This window comes from Montipora capricornis, chromosome 6 (assembly GCF_036669925.1).
Source record: "Montipora capricornis isolate CH-2021 chromosome 6, ASM3666992v2, whole genome shotgun sequence".
NCBI lineage: Eukaryota > Metazoa > Cnidaria > Anthozoa > Scleractinia > Acroporidae > Montipora > Montipora capricornis.
Genome location: NC_090888.1, coordinates 25088155 through 25108045, shown reverse-complemented (window position 1 = coordinate 25108045; position 19891 = coordinate 25088155). Strand labels below are relative to the sequence as shown.

Sequence of the window (19891 nt, the reverse complement as noted above, 5' to 3'; positions counted from 1 at the left end):
CAGTTCGTTTTGTTTTTCTCTACCACTACGATCTTTTTGCCTGCTGACCGGCGCAAAATAGACGTGGATCATCTTGATCTGACGCAATAAATCAGCCAAAACCCAAAGATTGTTAATGAAACTTTGTATACTTGGGAAATCCCTTGTTTGAACTGAGGAGTAAAATAAAGTATAGCACCGAAAATAAACTACTTAGCAGTATTGAGCGCAAATTTGTTGCTTTGCCGGCTTTGTTTCTAGAGGAGAGAAACAAGTGAATCGCTCGGATAGAGGAGAGAAGTCGAAATATTCGACCGACTGATAATGTCGATACCAAGACCGGGAAGGGAAAACGGTTATAAAACTCCAACGCTTCTCCCTAAATTCAAAGCAAAACTATTTTTCTTTTTTTTTTTTCTTTGGAAACAGAGGAAAATATTGTTTTTACCTTTTTAAAATGAATCTGCTCAAAGAAGATAATAACTCTCGGGGAGGGGTTCTTATTTAGCGTATTAACATTTAAGTACTGATAAACTAGTCTAGTAATTTTTTTATTGCAAATAAAAACAAGGGCTTTCAGAGAGTCAATTAAGCCCACACAGAATTACCTGTTTTATATTTCCAAGTAAGGAGATTTGATCCAAATTAAATCAGCCAATTTCGGACCTTGGATCAGCGCTTCTCAGTAAACTTCCCAGTGTTCGCTTCTCCTGCCGTCGATCCATGGAACGGAAGCCAACAAAAAAAATATCGAGTTGCAAAAATTTTGGTTAAGAGTTTAACTGTTTTGTTTACTCGTTTAGTAAAGCAAGTAGTATGTTTAACGTGGATGAAATGATATGGGATGTTTTCTAACGGAAGTCCAGACATTGATCAGACATAAGCCATTTAGGCCATAAGCCACTCTCATTTGAGCCACATAACGAAGAGAAAGGTGTCTTTATTACTGGATGTTCATTCGAGAATTCCCTTAAATGAAAACAGTATAAGTAGAGCTTCTATCTTGTCGCATTGAAACTCAGCTAAGGATTTCTGCGCAACAACCCACTCAAGCATAATCGGCTCATTTCTAGTGCACTTTTATAGTCAATGCATGGTAAATTCTAGGACAGAATTAACGGAAATTGATTAATTTGTGACCGTCACTTCTTGGTTGCTGCTCGCCTTCTTTTGGTAAGTAGTTGGTGATTGTAGACTTTTCGTTTGCCACTGCCCGAATTATACGCCAGAGTGCAAACACTTTTTTTATTTATCCATTAGTTATCTATCTATTTATCTATCTATGTGCACTACAAGAACTAACAGATGCAGGGGAACTTTTTTGATGGAGTGTCGCTGTTGCTTTAAGTTGTGTTTGTACTAAACGATAAATAACACGATTGCAGGAAATCATTATTGAGTCTAAAATGCGTTAGTATACGCTTACATCACACTCTGTGATGGACTGTCACCGTTGCTTTAAGTTGTGTTTATACTAAACGATAAATAACACGATTGCAGGAAATCATTATTGAGCGGTCTAAAATGCGTTAGCATAGGCTTACAATTATTTTTCGAGCTAAATGGTGTGCAGAATCTATAAGCTCTAAAGCTTGGCTAAGGCTAATGCGTTGGGTTACATTTTCCCCTCGGAGTTTCAATAAAACTAAGAAATGAAAGGGCGGCTGGCCTTCCATATATCTATCTATATATATATACGTAGAGGTAAACTATCACCAAATTGAAGAAATAAAAAAGGAACTATCATTCTTTGTCTATTGTCTGTAACAATATCTGGAAAAAAAAAAAGGAACTATCATTCTTTGTCTATTGTCTGTAACAATATCTGGAATCAAACGCGAACGCCTATAATGTGTTTTGATGATGCAGGGATGGGACGGTGCAGCGGTGAGAGTACTCGCCTCCCACTAATGATGTGGTCCGCGTTCGACTCCCTGCAGATTTGGCGTCTCATGTGGGTTGAATTTGTTGCCTCTCTACTCTGCTCTGGGGGAGAAGTTTTTCTCCGACTGGGTACTCTGGTTTTTCCCTCTCCTCAAGAACCAACCGTCGATTTGATATAAGTTGACTTGATTTCACTTCTGTACAGTGTCGCCAATTAGTACCCCAGGGATAATTACAGTTGACACTTTAATGAAGTTTATTATCAAAAAAAACACCGAGGTTACTTTTCCGAGTTCGTCACAAGGGGATGCCGCATCGCTACACGTTATCTTCCAGTTCTAAACCTCTAAAACAACACTGTTAGTCGAGACTATTAACTCTCATCCTTACAAAGCTTTGGCAAATTTAAATTAGATGATTAAATGACTAATGCGATTCTTGAGGAATCAAATAAGCTCACAAACTCTATGATTACATTTTAGAATGGCGCTCTCCCGGAGATTAATTAAAAAATCACACGAACACTTAAAGAAAATGCAAGAAGTTGGTTTAAGGGGTCTGCTTTAATTTAGTAACTTCGAGGATATCCGCTAAACGAATTACTGCGACAGATAAGTGGATGATAATTTCAAAATATTCCCGCAAAAAAAAAGAAGCTCAGTGAGACATAGAAGACCGTATACCATCAGTTCCGTCGAGGACTCACGTCCCTCGTCGCAACTTTCAACTCCGCCTTTATTTTAACGTTTTGCGCAGTTTAAGTCTTTCCTGTTTAAAGAATTTACACGATCTCTTATTTGTACAAAACACCTTATATTACGCCAATTAAATTGGCGTGAAAATACAACTTAAATTACGATCAAATTGTTTGTGGTCGACCAAACTTGAGAGCGAAGCATGGAATTCGCAATTTTCGTGGATCACTAAAAGAGACAGACATGCAATATGGATGGCGGTCTCCGATCAAACCTCTTGAATATGTCGGAAATTTGGACGCTCGAAATAATTGTTTTCTTTGTTAATGGCATCGTAGAAATCTTAAATGGTTTAACTTGGGAGCGTTTTTAAATAGTTACACAGTATCTCCGTAACAGATGATTTATTTGCCGCTGAAAACTAGAGGAATCATGGGCAATTACCGTAAGAGTAGTGATTATAGCAGTTCACCCGGAACATTTTTGAGCCATTGATTTTTGAGAGAAAAATCCCAGACAGCTGAGTTTGAACAAAGAATACTTGACAGGGAAAATTCTTGCGTCCTGAGGTATTTCCTACAGCAAAAACACCGCGTACAATAGCAAAGGAGCCGCAACACAGTCATTCTCGTTTTGTCTTTCATCGAATCTTCAAGATTATTCGTGGCATTGTGGATAACCCGTTTGGTGAATGACATTTTCAGACTTGTACGCATTTCATTGGCCATTTATCCACGGGTTCCACGGTTAATGGTGCAAATTTTCGGGTCAGCCGGTGTATAAATGCCCGTGTTTCCCTGTCAGAAGGTCATTTGTATCCATTTGCAGTCATTAATCTTGAGGGTGTTAACATTACGACGGGTCATATTTGCTACTGGTCTTGAGTGCTTCGCTATAAACGGGTCTTTGTTATTGTAAAAATTATTAATTAATCAAGAATATTCTTACAGAAGGTTTGTATAACTTGCGTGCTTTTTTTTTTAGGTTAGCTCGAACGCGTGCCACAAGAGGCGTAAACACGGGTTGGTCGCCCGAGTGGAAAAAACTAATAAATTAACGCTGCAATGCTAATGAACTTTTGTTTTCAACCTGTTAGGTCTCGTAGTTGTTGGAAAGGAAAATGCGAGTAGTAAGTGCTTGTGTATTGCTTCTATTGTTGGATTTGGCTAACAAAGCATCTTGCGGCAAGAAACTGCAGGGAACACGCCGAAATCGAAACTTATTAACTACGGTAAGTCTTGTATTTGTGTGTGCATTATAATTGCTTCAGAAATTTATTTTCACCAAAGATAAAGTAAAATAATACCACCGATAAGCGTCATGAAATGAAATGGGAATCGCACGAGGTCGCAAAAAGTGGACCCCCAGGTTGTTAAAGGCGTTAACTAAACAATTTTCTTGTCTCCCCCCTCGCTCGTGTGATATTGTCCACCTGGCTTCTATAGAATTTAATTTGCAGTGGCTAAAACTATATTAATGTAAACCATAGCTTCTGACCGTGTGAGTTGGTCTAACACAACAATCCACCTTTTGTACATTCCCGAATTAGTAGACTACGTGTAGCCGGCTAGAAGATGAAACACGTTCTTTGAGCAAATTTTAGATATTCTTTCTTAGTGTATGAGGAAGAAGTTGAAAATGAATCAAGTAAATAAAAAAGCGTTAACTATGTTAGTTTTCGTCTCAAGAGTCAACAAAAGATAAGGATTGCTGTTGGTACGAAAAAAGCATTACACGATAACTGGGTGATGGAAGGATGGTTTGCTTTATCCTTCAGACAAATCACCTCTTTGTTCAATATACATGTACCATTCTCATCTTCTAGACAGTCATTTAGCACTATGCACTACTTAATTAATAAACGAGGCCGGAACGCAAGGATCCGTGTGAAAGTCTCTATGATAAGTTAAGGGATTTCCGAGAAAAAAAAAATTGTTGAGATTAAAAGACAAATCGTTTCGGCGGAAAGGTTACAACTTAAAATCCAGTTTGTCTTTTCCTTTTTTAATTTGCTCGAAATTTTAGGCCCAAACGTATTTGGATTGCCGCGAAAAGTGTTAAAAATTGCATGCCAACAGCAGCTTCCAAGTTTGGATAACTCAGTGGTTAGATAATGACTTTTTAGCCCCTCCCCATCGATTAGGAATCTACCCTACATAATTACTGAATCGTTCGAGTTGATTTGATGGGCGGAGTAAAAAAAAAAAAAACAGATGACGAGGGTTCTCACTGCCTGCTCGTGCCTTGTTTGTCAAGCTCAAGATATTTCTGAAGCCAATTTTGTGGCTTCCTCCTGCAACGTAATTAGCTCTTGACGAAAGTAGCACGAGAATAGAGTGGTTGAATTCGGGATCTTTGACCTTTTCCGCAGGTGTGCAACAGCTTGCTTTCACGGCTTTCAACGCCCCATCCCTGACATTAGCAAATTAAATGAAAATCAACTCCTCAAACCTGAACCCTTTTATTGATGAACAAACGCATTCGAAAAAGCGATACCATCAACACGACCTTCACCTTTAAATTATAAAGGGAAATACCAAGATTAAATTTCTCAATACCTCAGACCTCCCGTATTCTCGCGAAGCACATATATTGTCCGCACCGCGTCTAGTTTTCAACCAGTTGCATCTTCTTGGATCCAAGAGTTAAGCACCGCACACATGGCAGTTCTCTTATCTTGGGGCGTTGTTGACTTCGTGATATTCGTAGGCACACCGGTGCTGTTTTGTTTCCACACTGCAACTGTTGCTTCTACTGAGAGCCCATCTGGTATCACGTGGACACAGAACTTAACCCAAAATCACGGAAGAGTTGTAGCAAGGCCTAGCAGCTCAAAAGTAAGATGTCTTTTCCTTGTTTTTGATATCGTAAAATAGTTTTTGCTGCGACAAATTCTGGCAGATGGAAAGCAAGTGTAACGGTTTATCCACCCTGTCTCTGTGCTCGTCAACTCTTTGAGTACACGCAGCATCTTGATCCGTTGGTGTTAAGAGTATGCAAAAGGGCTTAAGTATTTATGATTTTAAAAGGTGCTTGACTTACGTGGAGATACATTTTTGGCATCGTAAATCCCTAAAAATCGTCATTCAGTTGTAAAGTTTGCGTGCTGAATTCAACACCCTAAGTCTCTCTCTATTTATAACCCCCGGCTTCCTCAAACCAGGAACCCTGAAAACTCAACGTACTGATAAAAAAGCAGTTTTGCTTATTATTATCTTTATAATTCTGTTTATTTTTGCTGATCAAAAGGGCCTGAAAGTGATGCAAAATTATGCCGGTTTATCCGAAGTCGGTTTCTTTTCCCTTGATCATGGAAAAAAGTAACGCGGCATTTGATCTAGAAGAGTACATATTGTAGCATGTTTCTGTTTCCGAAATTTGTTGTGTTTGACATTTAGCATATGTACATAGGTTATGTTTTATACCTGATATGAGGCGACAAGGATATGGATAAGGTTTTTGGCAGCAACAGTACTAGGATCTGGTTCATTAGTGACGAGCAGCCTGAGGATGAATGTTTCATGTCGTACAACTTAGAGAACAGCTTTTTGCGTTGTATTGAAACGGCATAATTAGAGTGAACTCCCGGGGGTGGGGGGGGGGGGGGAGTACTTTAGGAATTTCTGGGTGGGGATGTGCCGCTGGGACCCTGGAACCATTAGCCTATACCAGAGCTAGTTCAGCTGAATTTTGCTACCCTATACTAGAGTAAACTCCTACCGATTTCCGTCTAAATACCGATACTTGACAGTTAATAATATCCAGAAGTGTTTCATGATAGCCATTTATCGACACTGTTGAGGCTGAGTTGCGTAAACTAAAACTTTGCCGACTCGACTTTTTTATATTTTTGAGCGGGAATTTCTGGTTTCCTTAGTCTTGATAAAATCTTCAAGAGACTGGTCAGTTTCGTGAAAAATGATACCCTATTTTAGACCCAAACGCTCTGATTTATATACCCTATGCTAGAGTAAACTGCTTGAAAATCATACCCTACCTATATAGCCCATATATGGCAGTACCCCCCGGGAGTGAGCTTCGCACCATCGATTCTGTTAATTGTAAATTGCTCAGAGTCGGCCAGCAAGGGAGTTGTGCCACATTTATTTAAGGTATCTGAAAACTTCCAAGAATATCAGTTTAGTTGCCTTACGCAGATTGTGGATTGCGGACCAAGGAACATTTTGCATCTTTTACAGTATTTTTCTATTCACTTACTTTTGCCTTTTTATTTATATCATGCGAGTCTCCGTAAGACTGAGTCCCTTTTTAAGATAAACTATTAATGTGTCCAAATTCCATTGTAAGTTTGTTTCCAAACTGATAGCACATGAATTAGGATCGTCTGCGGTCAGGCGAATAGTTGCTTTGACGTGTTCTTGTATCAGGGAGAGTAACTTTCAGTTATACAAATTGGATTAGCGTCTGAAGGCCTTCGAGAAATCTGTTACGTGTCCCAAAACTCACTTTCAAATAAACAAGGTATCGCATATCTCATTTAAAGCAAATCTCATTGGACTGGTGCAAGGTTTATTCAATGAACATGTTCGCTATGTTGTTGAAAGCAGACCTAATTTTCATACACTACTGAGTCACAAGAATACTGACAATTTAAATAAGCCCTAAATGCAGCAAATGAAGCAGAAGCAAAGAGAGAGAATCCAATAGCCCAATTTCGATATATTAAAATTCAGTCCTAAACAAAAGGCATCAATACGAGCCTCTGGGGAATAACCTCATACAGATCCTTATATTTATTCCCCAGAGCCTCGAGATGGTGCCTTCATTTAGGACTGAATTTTAATATATCGAAATTGGTCTATTCGAGTGTCTTATTTTTAAGGAAAAAAATTCTGGCAAAACACTTAGTTATTACTAAACAAGGCTTTGGCTTTGTTACGTGAGTGTCGGATACCTTTTCCACCCCCTTGCAATAACAAAGTCGGCTTCTCTTCTTAAAACCTTTCGAACTACGCTGCTTCAAAGAAAGAGACGAGGACTGAACGAGGTTACAAAAACCTTATCTTGTTCCGTTTTAAAACCAAACATTGAATCAGCAACAAGGAAGCTTTACTCACTAGGCCGATTAAATTTCACTGCATCTTTACAATTCATGCCATGTGCGACTTAGGAGTCATGATATCAAGTCAGAAAACCTGTGTTAGGTCGGAAATAAGAGCCATTGTTTTCATGTAATACATCCGCAAATGAAAGATGACCTCGCTAGAACTTGCAGAAGTTCGTTTCAACTTGTTTAAGAAACGATCTCGGTTTTGAAGTCATTTAAAAAAGAAATGCACAGCGCAAGGGAGTTTAACTAATGGAAATCACCCAGTTGGTCGTCCACATGGGATCAGTGAAACTCACAGGGTCACAATGTCTTATGAATGTACACGAAAATAGGGCAAGAGCTAGACATTTCGACGGTGAACACTAAATCCCTCCAGGCTAAGATCAATAGGGCGTAAACACACATTAGTACACCGACGGAAAACACCCAAGTCTTTCAACGCGTCTAACATATAAAAAATATTAAGTCAAGTATTCTTAAGTAGCGTGTCAAATTGACACATTTTATCAGAAAATAAGTTGCGTAACCCTTTTTAAATAAAACCCATTTCAATTGTGCATAGTCGTGTTTTTCACTCATCGACCGATGAATATCGCTCCCCGATGACATCTAATTTTCTGATCGCATCTTACTTCGGCTCTCGTTCAAAATGATCGGAAAAGGAAACATTGCTTCAAAGCCCATGTTAAGCCCAAAGACATTGCCACACAAAGTCTTTTGGGTGAACATGGGCCGTGTTTTCTTGATGTTTGACTTGTTTTTTGACGTCTATGAATTTTTTACGTTCCTGAGAAAGACCAAAACCAAGCTTTCTAATAATACCCCTGCAACTCCTTTTCTAAATTCAATTCCTGCTGAATAAATACATAAAAGAGAAGAAAAGTTAGCTAAAGGGTGCCAAATTAAACGTAAGAGACAAAGCAGTCTTTATTGTAGTGTTCTCTCAAACTTCCCACAGAGTTGTGAGACGAAGCCTACGGCTTCTATCCTTATCCGAGAGGTTTGTTTGGTATGTGTGTTTATTGCTGTGAAATACGATCTTGAATACCCACACGGTCTGCTGTCTGACCTTGCAGCTCAGCTGATGTAATCCACAGGTACAATTTTCACCGTCATAGTTTTCTTTGTCCTTTGTTGGGCCAATTTGCGGAAGCAGAAATAGGTCGAAATACCATAACACTATTTGTTTGTGCACCCAAATTTTGAATAAGCATTGTTTCTTCTTTCTCTTGGGACTTACAATGGTCAATGATCAAATTCCTTTCGTCACGTTTACGGCTTTTGCTATATTCTGGGTTTATGAGTTCACATGTTTTTTTTATTACTGAAACGGTTATTTTCCTTATATGGAATAAATAACGTGAAGAATTTTAAAATTTAGAGCAAATTACAAGACCATTCCGATAATTCAAGTTCTTTCTTGATCATATACATTTGTTTAGATTTCCTTCCAACGGCGAACTCTGTTTTGATTGGCTACTTTTTTCACTAGATAAATATCTCACCTTGAAGTCAGAAAAGATAAGTTTCGTTTCTCAGTAATATGAAACAAAATTGCGCGTCCACTGTAGCCTGCTTAGCGGACTTGGAAACCAGTCAGAGGTCGTGAAAGGGACTCAAATAAGTAAAAAGAGTACAGGGCTACAATCTTAGACATTTCAAATGGAAAATGAAGACCACCCCTCCACCTAATTTGAATGATAAAAATTTGGCGGGCCTCAACTTGTGCGGTGATTCATCGTTGATTTTTTTTTGGGGGGGGGGGGTGGGGGTTTGTGTTGTTTCATTTATTATTTTCGTTCTCCAATCGCAGACCTTATCTGGAAAGCTCAGTACAACTTCTCCCAATAAAAATGCTGAAAATGCCGCACAACGACTCCTAAATCGTGTTTTGATAATTCATTTATTCCATTCAACTTTTACATCTCATCATACTCGTCCTCTTAGTTACAGAGTGGAGAAAATGGCTCAGATTCCCTGAACCCGGCGGAGAGTTGGAACTTTTTCAAAAAGCGTGTTGACAAAGGGAATAATAAAGGAAAAGAAAAGAAAAACAGCAAAGAAACTGGAAAGGTTTGTTATATACCATCCATATTGAACGTTAACTGTATAACCACAAAAATCAACTTTTTTTCCGGGCAATCCTTTCTTGATATCTTAGCGGGCAATTCTTTCCTACTAGCAAGCGATATTCAAGTCAAAAGTGGTCCGGTCTGGAAATAAAACGAGGAAGCTAAACACTAGAAAACCCGGTCATTAATTTTTATATGAATAGATATGCCTCGTTCTGCAAACGATGGTGGCAGTAGTTGCTCCAGCGAGGGCTTCTGTTTAGTCACTTCAAAACGGGCCTCCTTTGAAACCTCTTTTATGCGATATAATCGGCAAACATGCAAGGCAACCATGTTTGAGTTAATTTAAAATAATGGTGATTTAACTGAGTGGAGTGCAATTTGGTGTGAAATCATACCTGTGATTTTCGCGCGCAGCGCAAGTTCGATTTCAAATCACAAGTATGATTTCAGACCAAAATTGCCCCATATGAACTTCAATTTCCACTTTATTGCATCCATTAAGAAATCACACAATAACTGTTTAATTGCTCAAATACAAAATTTTAGTTAGTACCAATATTTTATTGACGCAGTTGGGAACAAAAGTTGTAAACTTCGCCACAAAATGGCTTTAAGTCTTTGTCTTTCATTTTCCTGCAATTTGATTGGTTACCTAAAACAAGCCTTGAAATCTGATTGGATGCTTTGTGTTAAGGCTTCCTTTCTCATTAACTGGGGAAATGGTGCGATTTAAAACTGCTGAGAGCCAATCAGATTGCAAGGAATACCAGTGATTTCTAAATGGATGAAATAAACTAATTAACAGTTCCCTGCAGACAAATGGATGATCGATACGAAGTTTCTTATCGCGCTAATGTTCACAACGATTACTGAGAAACTGCACTGTTTACTTTCACCACAGCCAAGCTCAAACTAATGATATATTGTCTCCTACGAAAAAACAAGTCTATTATTAGAAATGTATCTCGTTTTGATTTGATAAAAACCGGCGTTAATCAGACGTTTTGCAGGATCTTAAGCACGCGCGTTTTTGAGACCCGGACGGCAACCGGAAGTGAGCTGTTTTCCCTTTTAACTTGTCTTCACACAACCACACTTACATTTCTGAGTATTTTTTCTCCATTAGAGATGATTAGTATAAAAATCCAGGAGACATCACTGCTCTGGTACGCAAAATGATCTCTTCCGGTTGTCGCCTGCGTCTCAAGAACGCGTGTGCTTAAGCTCTCTAATCATTTTCAAGGACTCAATTTTATTTTCGTTGCTGTGTACCACTTTTAGTCTCAGTGTGACCCTAGTCCCGGTCCCCCAGGCCCTCCCGGTCCACCCGGTCCTGTTGGGCCACCTGGAGCCCAAGTTACCGAGGCTTTCATGATGGCGGAATTCAGGAGCATGGTACAAGGTGGGTACGGACTTGAGTGTTTCTTTAGTTTCAATGAAATCCTTTGTTGGCTGATGAATAATAATAATAATAATAATAATAATAATAATAATAATAATAATAATAACAACAACAACATCACAGGAACAGACAACGAAACAGAATATATTATTATTAAATGCCAAAAGTGGCTCCTTTCACAAAACAATGAGATAGTTAAAAGATTCTTCGGGTATATATAACGATTATAGCAGTGTTGCATGTAACACAGAAACAACAAAGCATAGGTGTCACCTGCATTGTTGTAAAAGAAAATACATCGAAGGAACAAATAAAGATGCCATAATAATAATAATAATAATAATAATAATAATAATAATAATACAATTAGATGACTAAATGAAAATACACAAGATTTCCTGCGACTCTGAGTTTCGTGCGTATCCACTCATCAGGTAGATTTAATGAAGAACAGACTTATTAGCCAGCTATATATACATGTTTACAACAGGTAGAACAATGGGGTTCTAATTACAACGGGTGGGAAGGGCGGAACTATACACCGCTCTACACAAACGTGTATTGAGCACTCTTTAGCAGTGTTTGCTACAGTTTCTCATGATTAACAATAATAATAATAATAATAATAATAATAATAATAATAATAATAATAATAATAATAGTAATAATAATAATAATAATAATAGTAATGTCGCAATAGAAAGAAAAGCAAAGATCATATGTTGTTACTGTGAGGCAAAGCATGGTTTTTGTTGTGTTGCAACCATAACATCATTAATTCTGGCTTTTTATTGTAGAAAGCGCTCAACGACGTTCAAGACGGATTGCAGACCAGGTAATTTTACATATATATTTTTTAACTTTCTCGATTCAAACCAATGGCAACGTCGCTAGCGGAACTGCTACAAAATAGCCTTTACTTGTGGAAGGCGTGCTTCATACTTCGACAAAAATTAGTGGTTAAGGAACAAGCAGCAGTTTTCTAGCCTAAACATAATCATTACAATTGTCTCAAATTTGATTGGTGCATTACTGCTTTATTTTTCACTCATTATTGTTTAGGTTTGTAATCGGACATTGTAATGGGAAAGTTGGCTGTAATCGGACACCTGTAATCGGGCAGTTACATCAGCCAATCATATCAGAAACCCATGAGGGTTGAAACGTGTAACACGCGTTCACAGCTTCCGAATATTCAGTGCGAGCTGATTGGTTGAATGTTTCAGTGCCAAGTACCATATTTGGAAACCTCTCGCTCTTGTTGTTCCAAATATGGTACTTAGCAAATTGAATATTCCCAGCACACAAGAGGCCGTTACACGTTTCAACCCTTAAGTGCACTCAGCTTAATCCACCAATCACAGAATTTATCACAATAACCATAGTAACAACCACTTACCCTACCCAACTCGGGATTTTTAAAAATGGACGAATTTGTAACATAAGACAGTGAGAAAGGAATGCATTCGTTTTCTAGGAAGTTGCAATGGTTATTATTAATTGGTAACGGGACTTCGTGTCGTCCAATTCGATCTGTAATCATACTCTTGATTAAACAAATGGGACTCCCGCTACGCAGTCGTCCGATTTTGCTAATCACTCGTATGATTACAGACCAAATTGGACTTCACACAGTCCTATTATCATTATTTATTACTAGTAATAGTCGGATTAAATAATTCTGAATTGTTTGGAATGGATATACTGCGCTTTTATAGAGAATGTTCTGGCAAATAAAACTATCACACGCTTCAATTCGCAAAGCTACGAATAGATAGGAGCATCAACATGACTGCCGCTTCTGTTGTCGATGCTGCTGTAATATCATCTGAAAACGAAGGATATGTTACCAATTTTTGAAGGATTAACTTTTCACATAATTTTTTCACAGAACATCAGTCTCATGGCTGCAGGTATTCCCGATATTTTGTCAGCACACCATGCTGTCCTTAGACATGACGTAGCCATTCCAAAGAAATCACATCAGGAATTGAAAAACTACAAACAACCTGTAAGTATTAGTTTGCTCGTAACTTTTTTCCTTGATATTTTCAACTTTGTTGCAAGTTGCAGGAACTTTTGAATGTTGTGGTGAGAACTTTTCAAATCCTTGAACTTGGAAATACCTAAGCTTTCCAGTGCAGTATATCAAAAGTGCTCGCGTTTACATCGTTTAAACTTGAGCGTTTTTCGGTTGATTGGCAAAAGCAACATCGAGACCAGCTTGGTTTTGTAACGTCACGTACAGTTATCATTGCAAGTGACATTTTGATCCAATCAGAGCCGTGTACAATTGAGGAATCTTTGTTTACATTTGTTGCTTCATTGTCCCAAGGCTATAGCTTTCTAAACGTCAGCCTAGAATAAAGCATTGGATATTGAAAGTGCATTGCATAATGAGCTATCTCTGTAAATTTGAGCCCGATATACCAGACAATCTCTGAGCAATGATGCTTGAAAAAGTCGAAATTTTACAAAGAATGTATGGGATCACTAGCACCAAAAAATTTACCAGTTTGTGATGGCTAATAACTCCCTTGTTATCAAATATAGTATAGTCACCTATACTATTATAGTCAATTATTATATGGTTCTGTCTCACAAGGACTGGGAACTACCAAGTTCACGAATTTGATTGGCTGAAATCGATATTGACCGCGGTCTAGATTTTCCCACCTGGACCGGCATCTAGACCGGTAATGTTTTGCGGTGAAAAGATGCAAACTAATATGCAAAAATATTGAGTATTTTCTTCTACCAATATTTTGGAAGTACCAAAGAGCATGATGACAAAAGAGAGGATGACGAGCAAACTTTGACAGAATTAAATTCAGCTCATCGCCACTCATCGCCGTTCGCAAGCAAAATGTCAGTTAGTTCAAACCAGTTACATTAAACGAATTAAATTGTTCTTGTTTGCCATATAATAAACATCTTATTAACCGAGCTTAGTCAGTCTGTATGGGAAAATCTTGACCTCGGTCTTGTGTACAGACCTCACTGCGTTCGGTCTGTACTCACGACCTCGGTCAAGATTCTCCCATACAGACCTCCTGCTCGGTTAATAAGAGCTAAGTATAGTCGTCTGGCGTTGTACAAATCAACTTAAAAATCTAAAAATCTATCGCTGAAGTCTTACTCCTAGGAATCATAATGTACTCTAAATTGTCAATGAGCATTGGATACTTTTATAACTTTTAAAGGGCTAATATCTGCTTAACATTTCTTGTCCTTATCTTTTTTTTTAACCTTCTTGATGGTTGTGATGTTAAATCTAAAAGTTAGTTGTTTACGAAAAGCTTGGGTCCTTTATCTCGGTTTTGATAAACGACGATCCAGCTCCCCTGGAGATCTCGTACATGTAGCTCAATGTGTAGAGCACCCAAACGTTGACCGGTGTTACGGGGGTCGTAGGTGCGAATCCTTTTTCCAGCGACATCCTATCGATCCTTCCCAAGGGGTACATTATACCTTCCCAGTAGTGTAGCAGTTCTCGTAACCTGCTATTGTTTGGTATTGTAGGCAGCTTTTATTGTCTTTAAGTTAAGTCATTACTTCAATTGTTTAGTCTTTTGTTTTTGACGTGGATAGTGCGCCAATCACATTAGGGAACTTAACTAAGCAACGACAACGGCGACGGCATCGATAACGTGACACATTTGCATATTTAGTAGGGAAAGAAAATAGCTTTGCACGCTCTGCACGTGCGTTTTTCACTTTTGTCCATTTCTTTGCCGTCGTCAGCAAAACAACGACGTGAAATAGCCAAATTTGAGGTTTTATGAAGAACGTCAGCACTTGAGGATATATGTTCATTTTCTCCCGCAATTTAAACGCCTTTACTATCACTGTCACTTTTAAGGAACTACCACAGCCTTGTCATATTAAGAAGGTTCAAATAGTCACGAAGTGATTACAATAACGCGAATTTATATTTTGAGATGACGCTCTCTTTCCCGTCACCGTCGTTGCTTCGAGAGCTACATCTCCCCACCTTTCCATCATTTCATGTGCGTTAGATACCGTTATGCCTGACGAAGAAACGTTACAAGGCTTTATTCATAAACATTATCTATTTTAAAAAACACACCGTTGTGCTATTTTCACAGGGAGAGCATTCCGGAACATTTGTGCGTGGAAATGATTTTAACTATCGCTCTGGAAGATATGTCATTCGGTACAATGGTATCTACCAACTGACAGCCAACCTGTTGATATCACGTAACAGAGAAGCAAATTTGCGTCCAAGAGACTTTGTGAAAATCGGCATCTGCATAAACTCTCTTTGCGAACTGAACATGTGAGTAGAAAGAGTTAATTAACAGACATACGCAAGATACAATGCACTTCGCTTTATGGGTGTAGGGATGGCGCAGTGGTGAGAGCACTCGCCTCCCACCAATGTGGCTCGGGTGGCTCTCATTAGGCTTAAGATCGTACTTCGTCTTCTCTGAAGATACCTAGTTTGTAAGGTTACAAAGTAAGGCACTTTTACTTCAACTAAAATAAACGCCGTTCACATTCAAAGTAGAACTCAAACATACTGAAGGCGTTCGTACGTCGTCCCAAGTATGAACCCACCTATCAGTACCTTTTGCAAGGACAAATGACGCTACTTATCAGCAACCGAATGAACCTGCGTCTGTCCATATGCTTGGGTCATAACGCCTAGTTCAGATGCCGTTCTTCACATGAGCCGAATCGAGTTCTTGTGAAGTACGGCGTCTGAATCAATTAAGAACGACCGGTCGAATTCGGCTCGGCCAAGCAAGGAATTACGGCTGTGAAGCGGCTCTGATCCAAACGCCGTACTTCACGTGAGCCGAATCAAATGCAGAAATTATTACAACCTTGCAATTTTCTTCAGTCATAGTATAATATGCTTCTGTGAATTAATTTCGGCGCAATTAAGTTCCGCGTCTGAACTGATCAATTCAGTCGGGATTAATGAATTTGGGTCTGTCTAAATTCGAATTCGATTTGGCTCATGTGAAGTACGGCGTCTGAACCGGGCCTTAGTGTATCGTGTAGTCCATAGACGAAACACATCCCCAGGGCTTCATTTTTATTTCCCCGAACCTAAAAAGGTATGTACGACTCATTAACTTTAATTTAACATATCGGATCTTGGATCTCTCTATTTTATTCCAGTTTCTCCTTAAAGCAATAATAATAATAATAATAAATAATAATAATAATAATAATAATAATAATAATTGTAATAATTGCAAGGATGTGGAACATGAGAACTGTGCAGGTGGTACCAGTCGCTGTAGGATCCTTGGGAAATGTGACAAAAAACTTGGACAACTGGCTGGGAAAGTTGGATGTCAAAATTGGTGTTTTATTACTCCAGAAAACTACGTTACTAGGAACAGCAAGGATTTTGAGCAAAGTATTAGAGCTGTAGAGTAAGGAGAAAACTCTAAGGGACCTTTGGTCATAGGCTATGACTCGCTCCCGTAGGAAGTTAACCAGAAAAAAAGATCACCCAGTTCACAAAGACAACAATAATAATAATAATAATAATACTACTACTAATAATAATAATATTAATAATAATAATAATAATAATAGTAATAATAATAATGTTAATATTAATATTAATATTAACATTCTATTAAAATACTAAAAAGGACATTCACAACAATCCTATCAATTACTATACCTGGAGAATGGTGTTTGTCTTTTTTTTTTTTGCTGAAAACATTAAAATCTGAACAAATTCAAAATCTAATAATCTGATACAACAACTAATAATAACAATAATAATAATAATAATAATAATAATAATAATAATAATAATAATAGCGAACATTATTTAAAATTGGTAGCGTAACCAACCTATGCCAGTTTTCGAACTTGCAGTCGTCTGCTAGTCATGTGAATTGAATGGACATCAAATGAACTGTTGTATTTACGAGAAGAGGGAAAACCGGATTACCTGAAAAAAATTCATTTCCGGGTAGGGTAGAGAACCAGCAAATTCAACCACCCCTCCCCTCCCGATTTCAACACAGAAAGGAGGAAGGGGGCGGGGGCATTGATGGGAGGGGAGCACTCTCGTGACTGCACGCACCACCCCCCTCCCCGCCTCCTTTCTCGCTTGTTAAACTATTGGCATTCCATTTTTTAGGTCGCTTACGGCAATCACTGGAATGGAGAGTAATAGTTTGAGGTTTACGGTGTCAGTGAGTGGAATGTTAATGCTGAAGGTCAGTTATCCTAAAGTTATGCCAAGTTCATGTTACTATTTCTTTCCTTTTGGGTAATGATAAGCAACGGGTCTTCGCATACAATCAATCCGGAGAAGAGTCTTCCAGAATACCCATCATGTGCTCGCCATGTAAAATACATTTGCTGAGGCCCTGTTATTATAAGCAATTTAGAGTCTTCTCTAACATCCCTTACAAAGGTATCTACCGCTTTCAACTTAATTTACTTTTCCGATGGTTTAGTCTTTGTTGTTGTCAACGTTTGTTTCGTCTTTATTTTATACGTTAGTATTTAAAAGCACATCTTGATTGGTTATTCTGTCACTGACCTATGCCATATAACCTCCTGAATTTGTCTTCTCAATGAATTTCTCTTCACCCGGTTCAACTAGCTGTTTTGCCTATCAAAAATTGCCGTATTGTCAATTGTCAAGTTTATTGGGAATGGGACAACGTTCTCGAAGCCGGGAAAACCAATCAGGATACTGGCTCCTCAGTCAAGATATATCTCAGTATATATGCAAGACCCTGCAATATACAAAGTTCACTGTGAAATTCAGTCCTTGTCTTCTGTCATCAGGTCGCATAAGCAGCAAGCGTTTCTGTGGGGTTTCAAACAAAATACAGACCAAACTATGTAACTAGCGATGTGAGATTTTTTTAACTGGAAACAGAAACTTTTCAAGGCCTTTGTTCCATTAAAGAACGAGTTTACTTTTCTTTTATTAGTCAACATTAACATAGAATTATCTATGAAAGGGTAATTTGTATTACTATAAAACCCAGAAAATTCATGGCAGTGTTGTATTTCCATAATCATGAAAATGGGCTCACACGGGGAACACAAAGGTCGAACCAAGGCATCGAATTCTAATGGATCACTTTTGCTCCAAGAACTGAGGCAAAAAACTCGCTAGGAGCATGCCGCGGGTAATATAGATCTTAATTCACAACAATCCTTTAAAGTGCACTGACAGGTAGGTGGGTCGTATAGGAAAAGACTGTATTGAGGAACATGAGGTAACTATATATTCTTAGAGCAGACTTACTGAAATTAAGGAAAAAGAAAAAAGGTGCCCATAAGAAGAAACGACGCTTTTCTTTGTTTATTTTACGACAGGCAGGGGATTATGCATCGATTTACATCGAAAACAATACCAACAAGCCAGTCACCATCTTGGACAAGTCCTCTTTCTCTGGCCTTATGATTGGTCGATGAGATGTCGAAAGCTCGTTCAACAGAAAGACTGGACAAGGCTAAAGACTGCTTTCGTTAATTTATTCGTATTTTAGGGTGTCTCAGTTATTCTATTGTGAGCCAGTATTTCGCATTGCTCAGTTAGCGATAACGAGAACAGCAACAATTTATTTGTACCTTACGTAAATAAAGATAAAGTTTCTACAAAGTGTATTTTAAACAGAAAAATCGGTAGCTGCTGGGCACCCGAGATACCTATAAGAAGCTAATCTAGTAGAGTGCCCAATGCAAATCTCTTTGAAGAGTGAATTACTGATACATAATTCACTCTTGATGACGACAGATTCTCATTTGAAGAAATATCACGATAGTTTCGCAAAGATGATCATCAGTAGCTGCAGTGTTTAATTTAAAGGATTTCTTCTTTTAAACATCGCTTTTAATATGTGGAAAGAATACATGTAATATTGTGGATTACTTTTCACCAGACAAGTGAATAGCGCTATCCGCGCATTCTGATTGGCTAAGGCAGTAATGTTCACCTCTGGACAAACGGAAGACCTTAAACAGCAGTGACCAGAACCAAGGTTGCTGACCAGCGGTTTTCGTTAAAACAATGGTTTGCTGGGGGTGCTCAGTCTCGCGGGCTCAGAATACCTGGTTGTGGTCATTGTTACTTAAGGTTTTTCTGAATAAACGGAGAAAAACAAAATGGCTTCCCGTTTCGCTTCTGTTGCCGAAGAGCAAATTTATCTACAAGCTCGGATGTTTATTCAACTTGTGTGGTACATTCTAAAACATTTATTCTCTTCAGTGTCGGTGAAAGTTGTGGATATTTCAGTACTTAGCCGCGACTATTCGTCTCCACTTCGTGAATAATTGTTAACTATTCAATCAGATTTTCAACCCTTTTATGGTGGCCTATGTTAAGAAATCCTAAGTTCTAGTAGTCATTGCCATCCTCGTTGCTTAAGGTTCCTCAGTACAGAGCGGCTTCGCGGCCAATTTATTTACAGTAATACCACTAATGCATGCTAACGAACACAGGGAGGAAAATGCGAGATGTATTTTTTTAATCATCCAAAGATAATGGTGGCGATGACTTATCGCACAAGACCGCCTTATTTAATGGCGGTCAACGCTAAACAAAGTATATATATTATAATAAAGAAGCAAGATTTAGCTGGTCAGTGTAAACATAACTTTCACAGGTTTCTGTAACAATATTTGATTTCATGGATTAACTAAATTGTCAAATAAACTTATTCAAACTTATTCAAAGCTTATTCAAAGATAGGTTTGTGTATGAGGGAAGATAGGGTAATTATCTTCAGATCTAGGTTTGCCGGCTCGGGGAAACAAATTGCACTTT

At 38.3% G+C, this 19891-nt stretch overlaps 1 protein-coding gene across 6 annotated transcripts; it reads left to right on the top strand.

The window, feature by feature from the left end:
* Positions 1-952: 952 nt before the first annotated feature.
* LOC138051825 (adipolin-like) lies at positions 953-19805 on the top strand. Of its 6 annotated transcripts, none has more exons than XM_068898103.1 (9): positions 953-1152; positions 3655-3789; positions 9577-9702; positions 10986-11106; positions 11904-11941; positions 12998-13117; positions 15216-15406; positions 17243-17321; positions 18442-19805. In XM_068898103.1, the coding sequence occupies exons 2-9, from the start codon at positions 3679-3681 to the stop codon at positions 18538-18540; spliced, it is 885 nt and encodes a 294-aa protein (XP_068754204.1). In that variant the 5' UTR covers positions 953-1152; positions 3655-3678; the 3' UTR covers positions 18541-19805. The 6 variants fall into 6 exon arrangements, with proteins under 6 accessions (XP_068754204.1, XP_068754206.1, XP_068754207.1 ...); XM_068898105.1 differs by lacking the exon at positions 953-1152 and adding an exon at positions 2960-3127; XM_068898106.1 differs by lacking the exon at positions 953-1152 and adding an exon at positions 2985-3003.
* Positions 19806-19891: the final 86 nt, after the last annotated feature.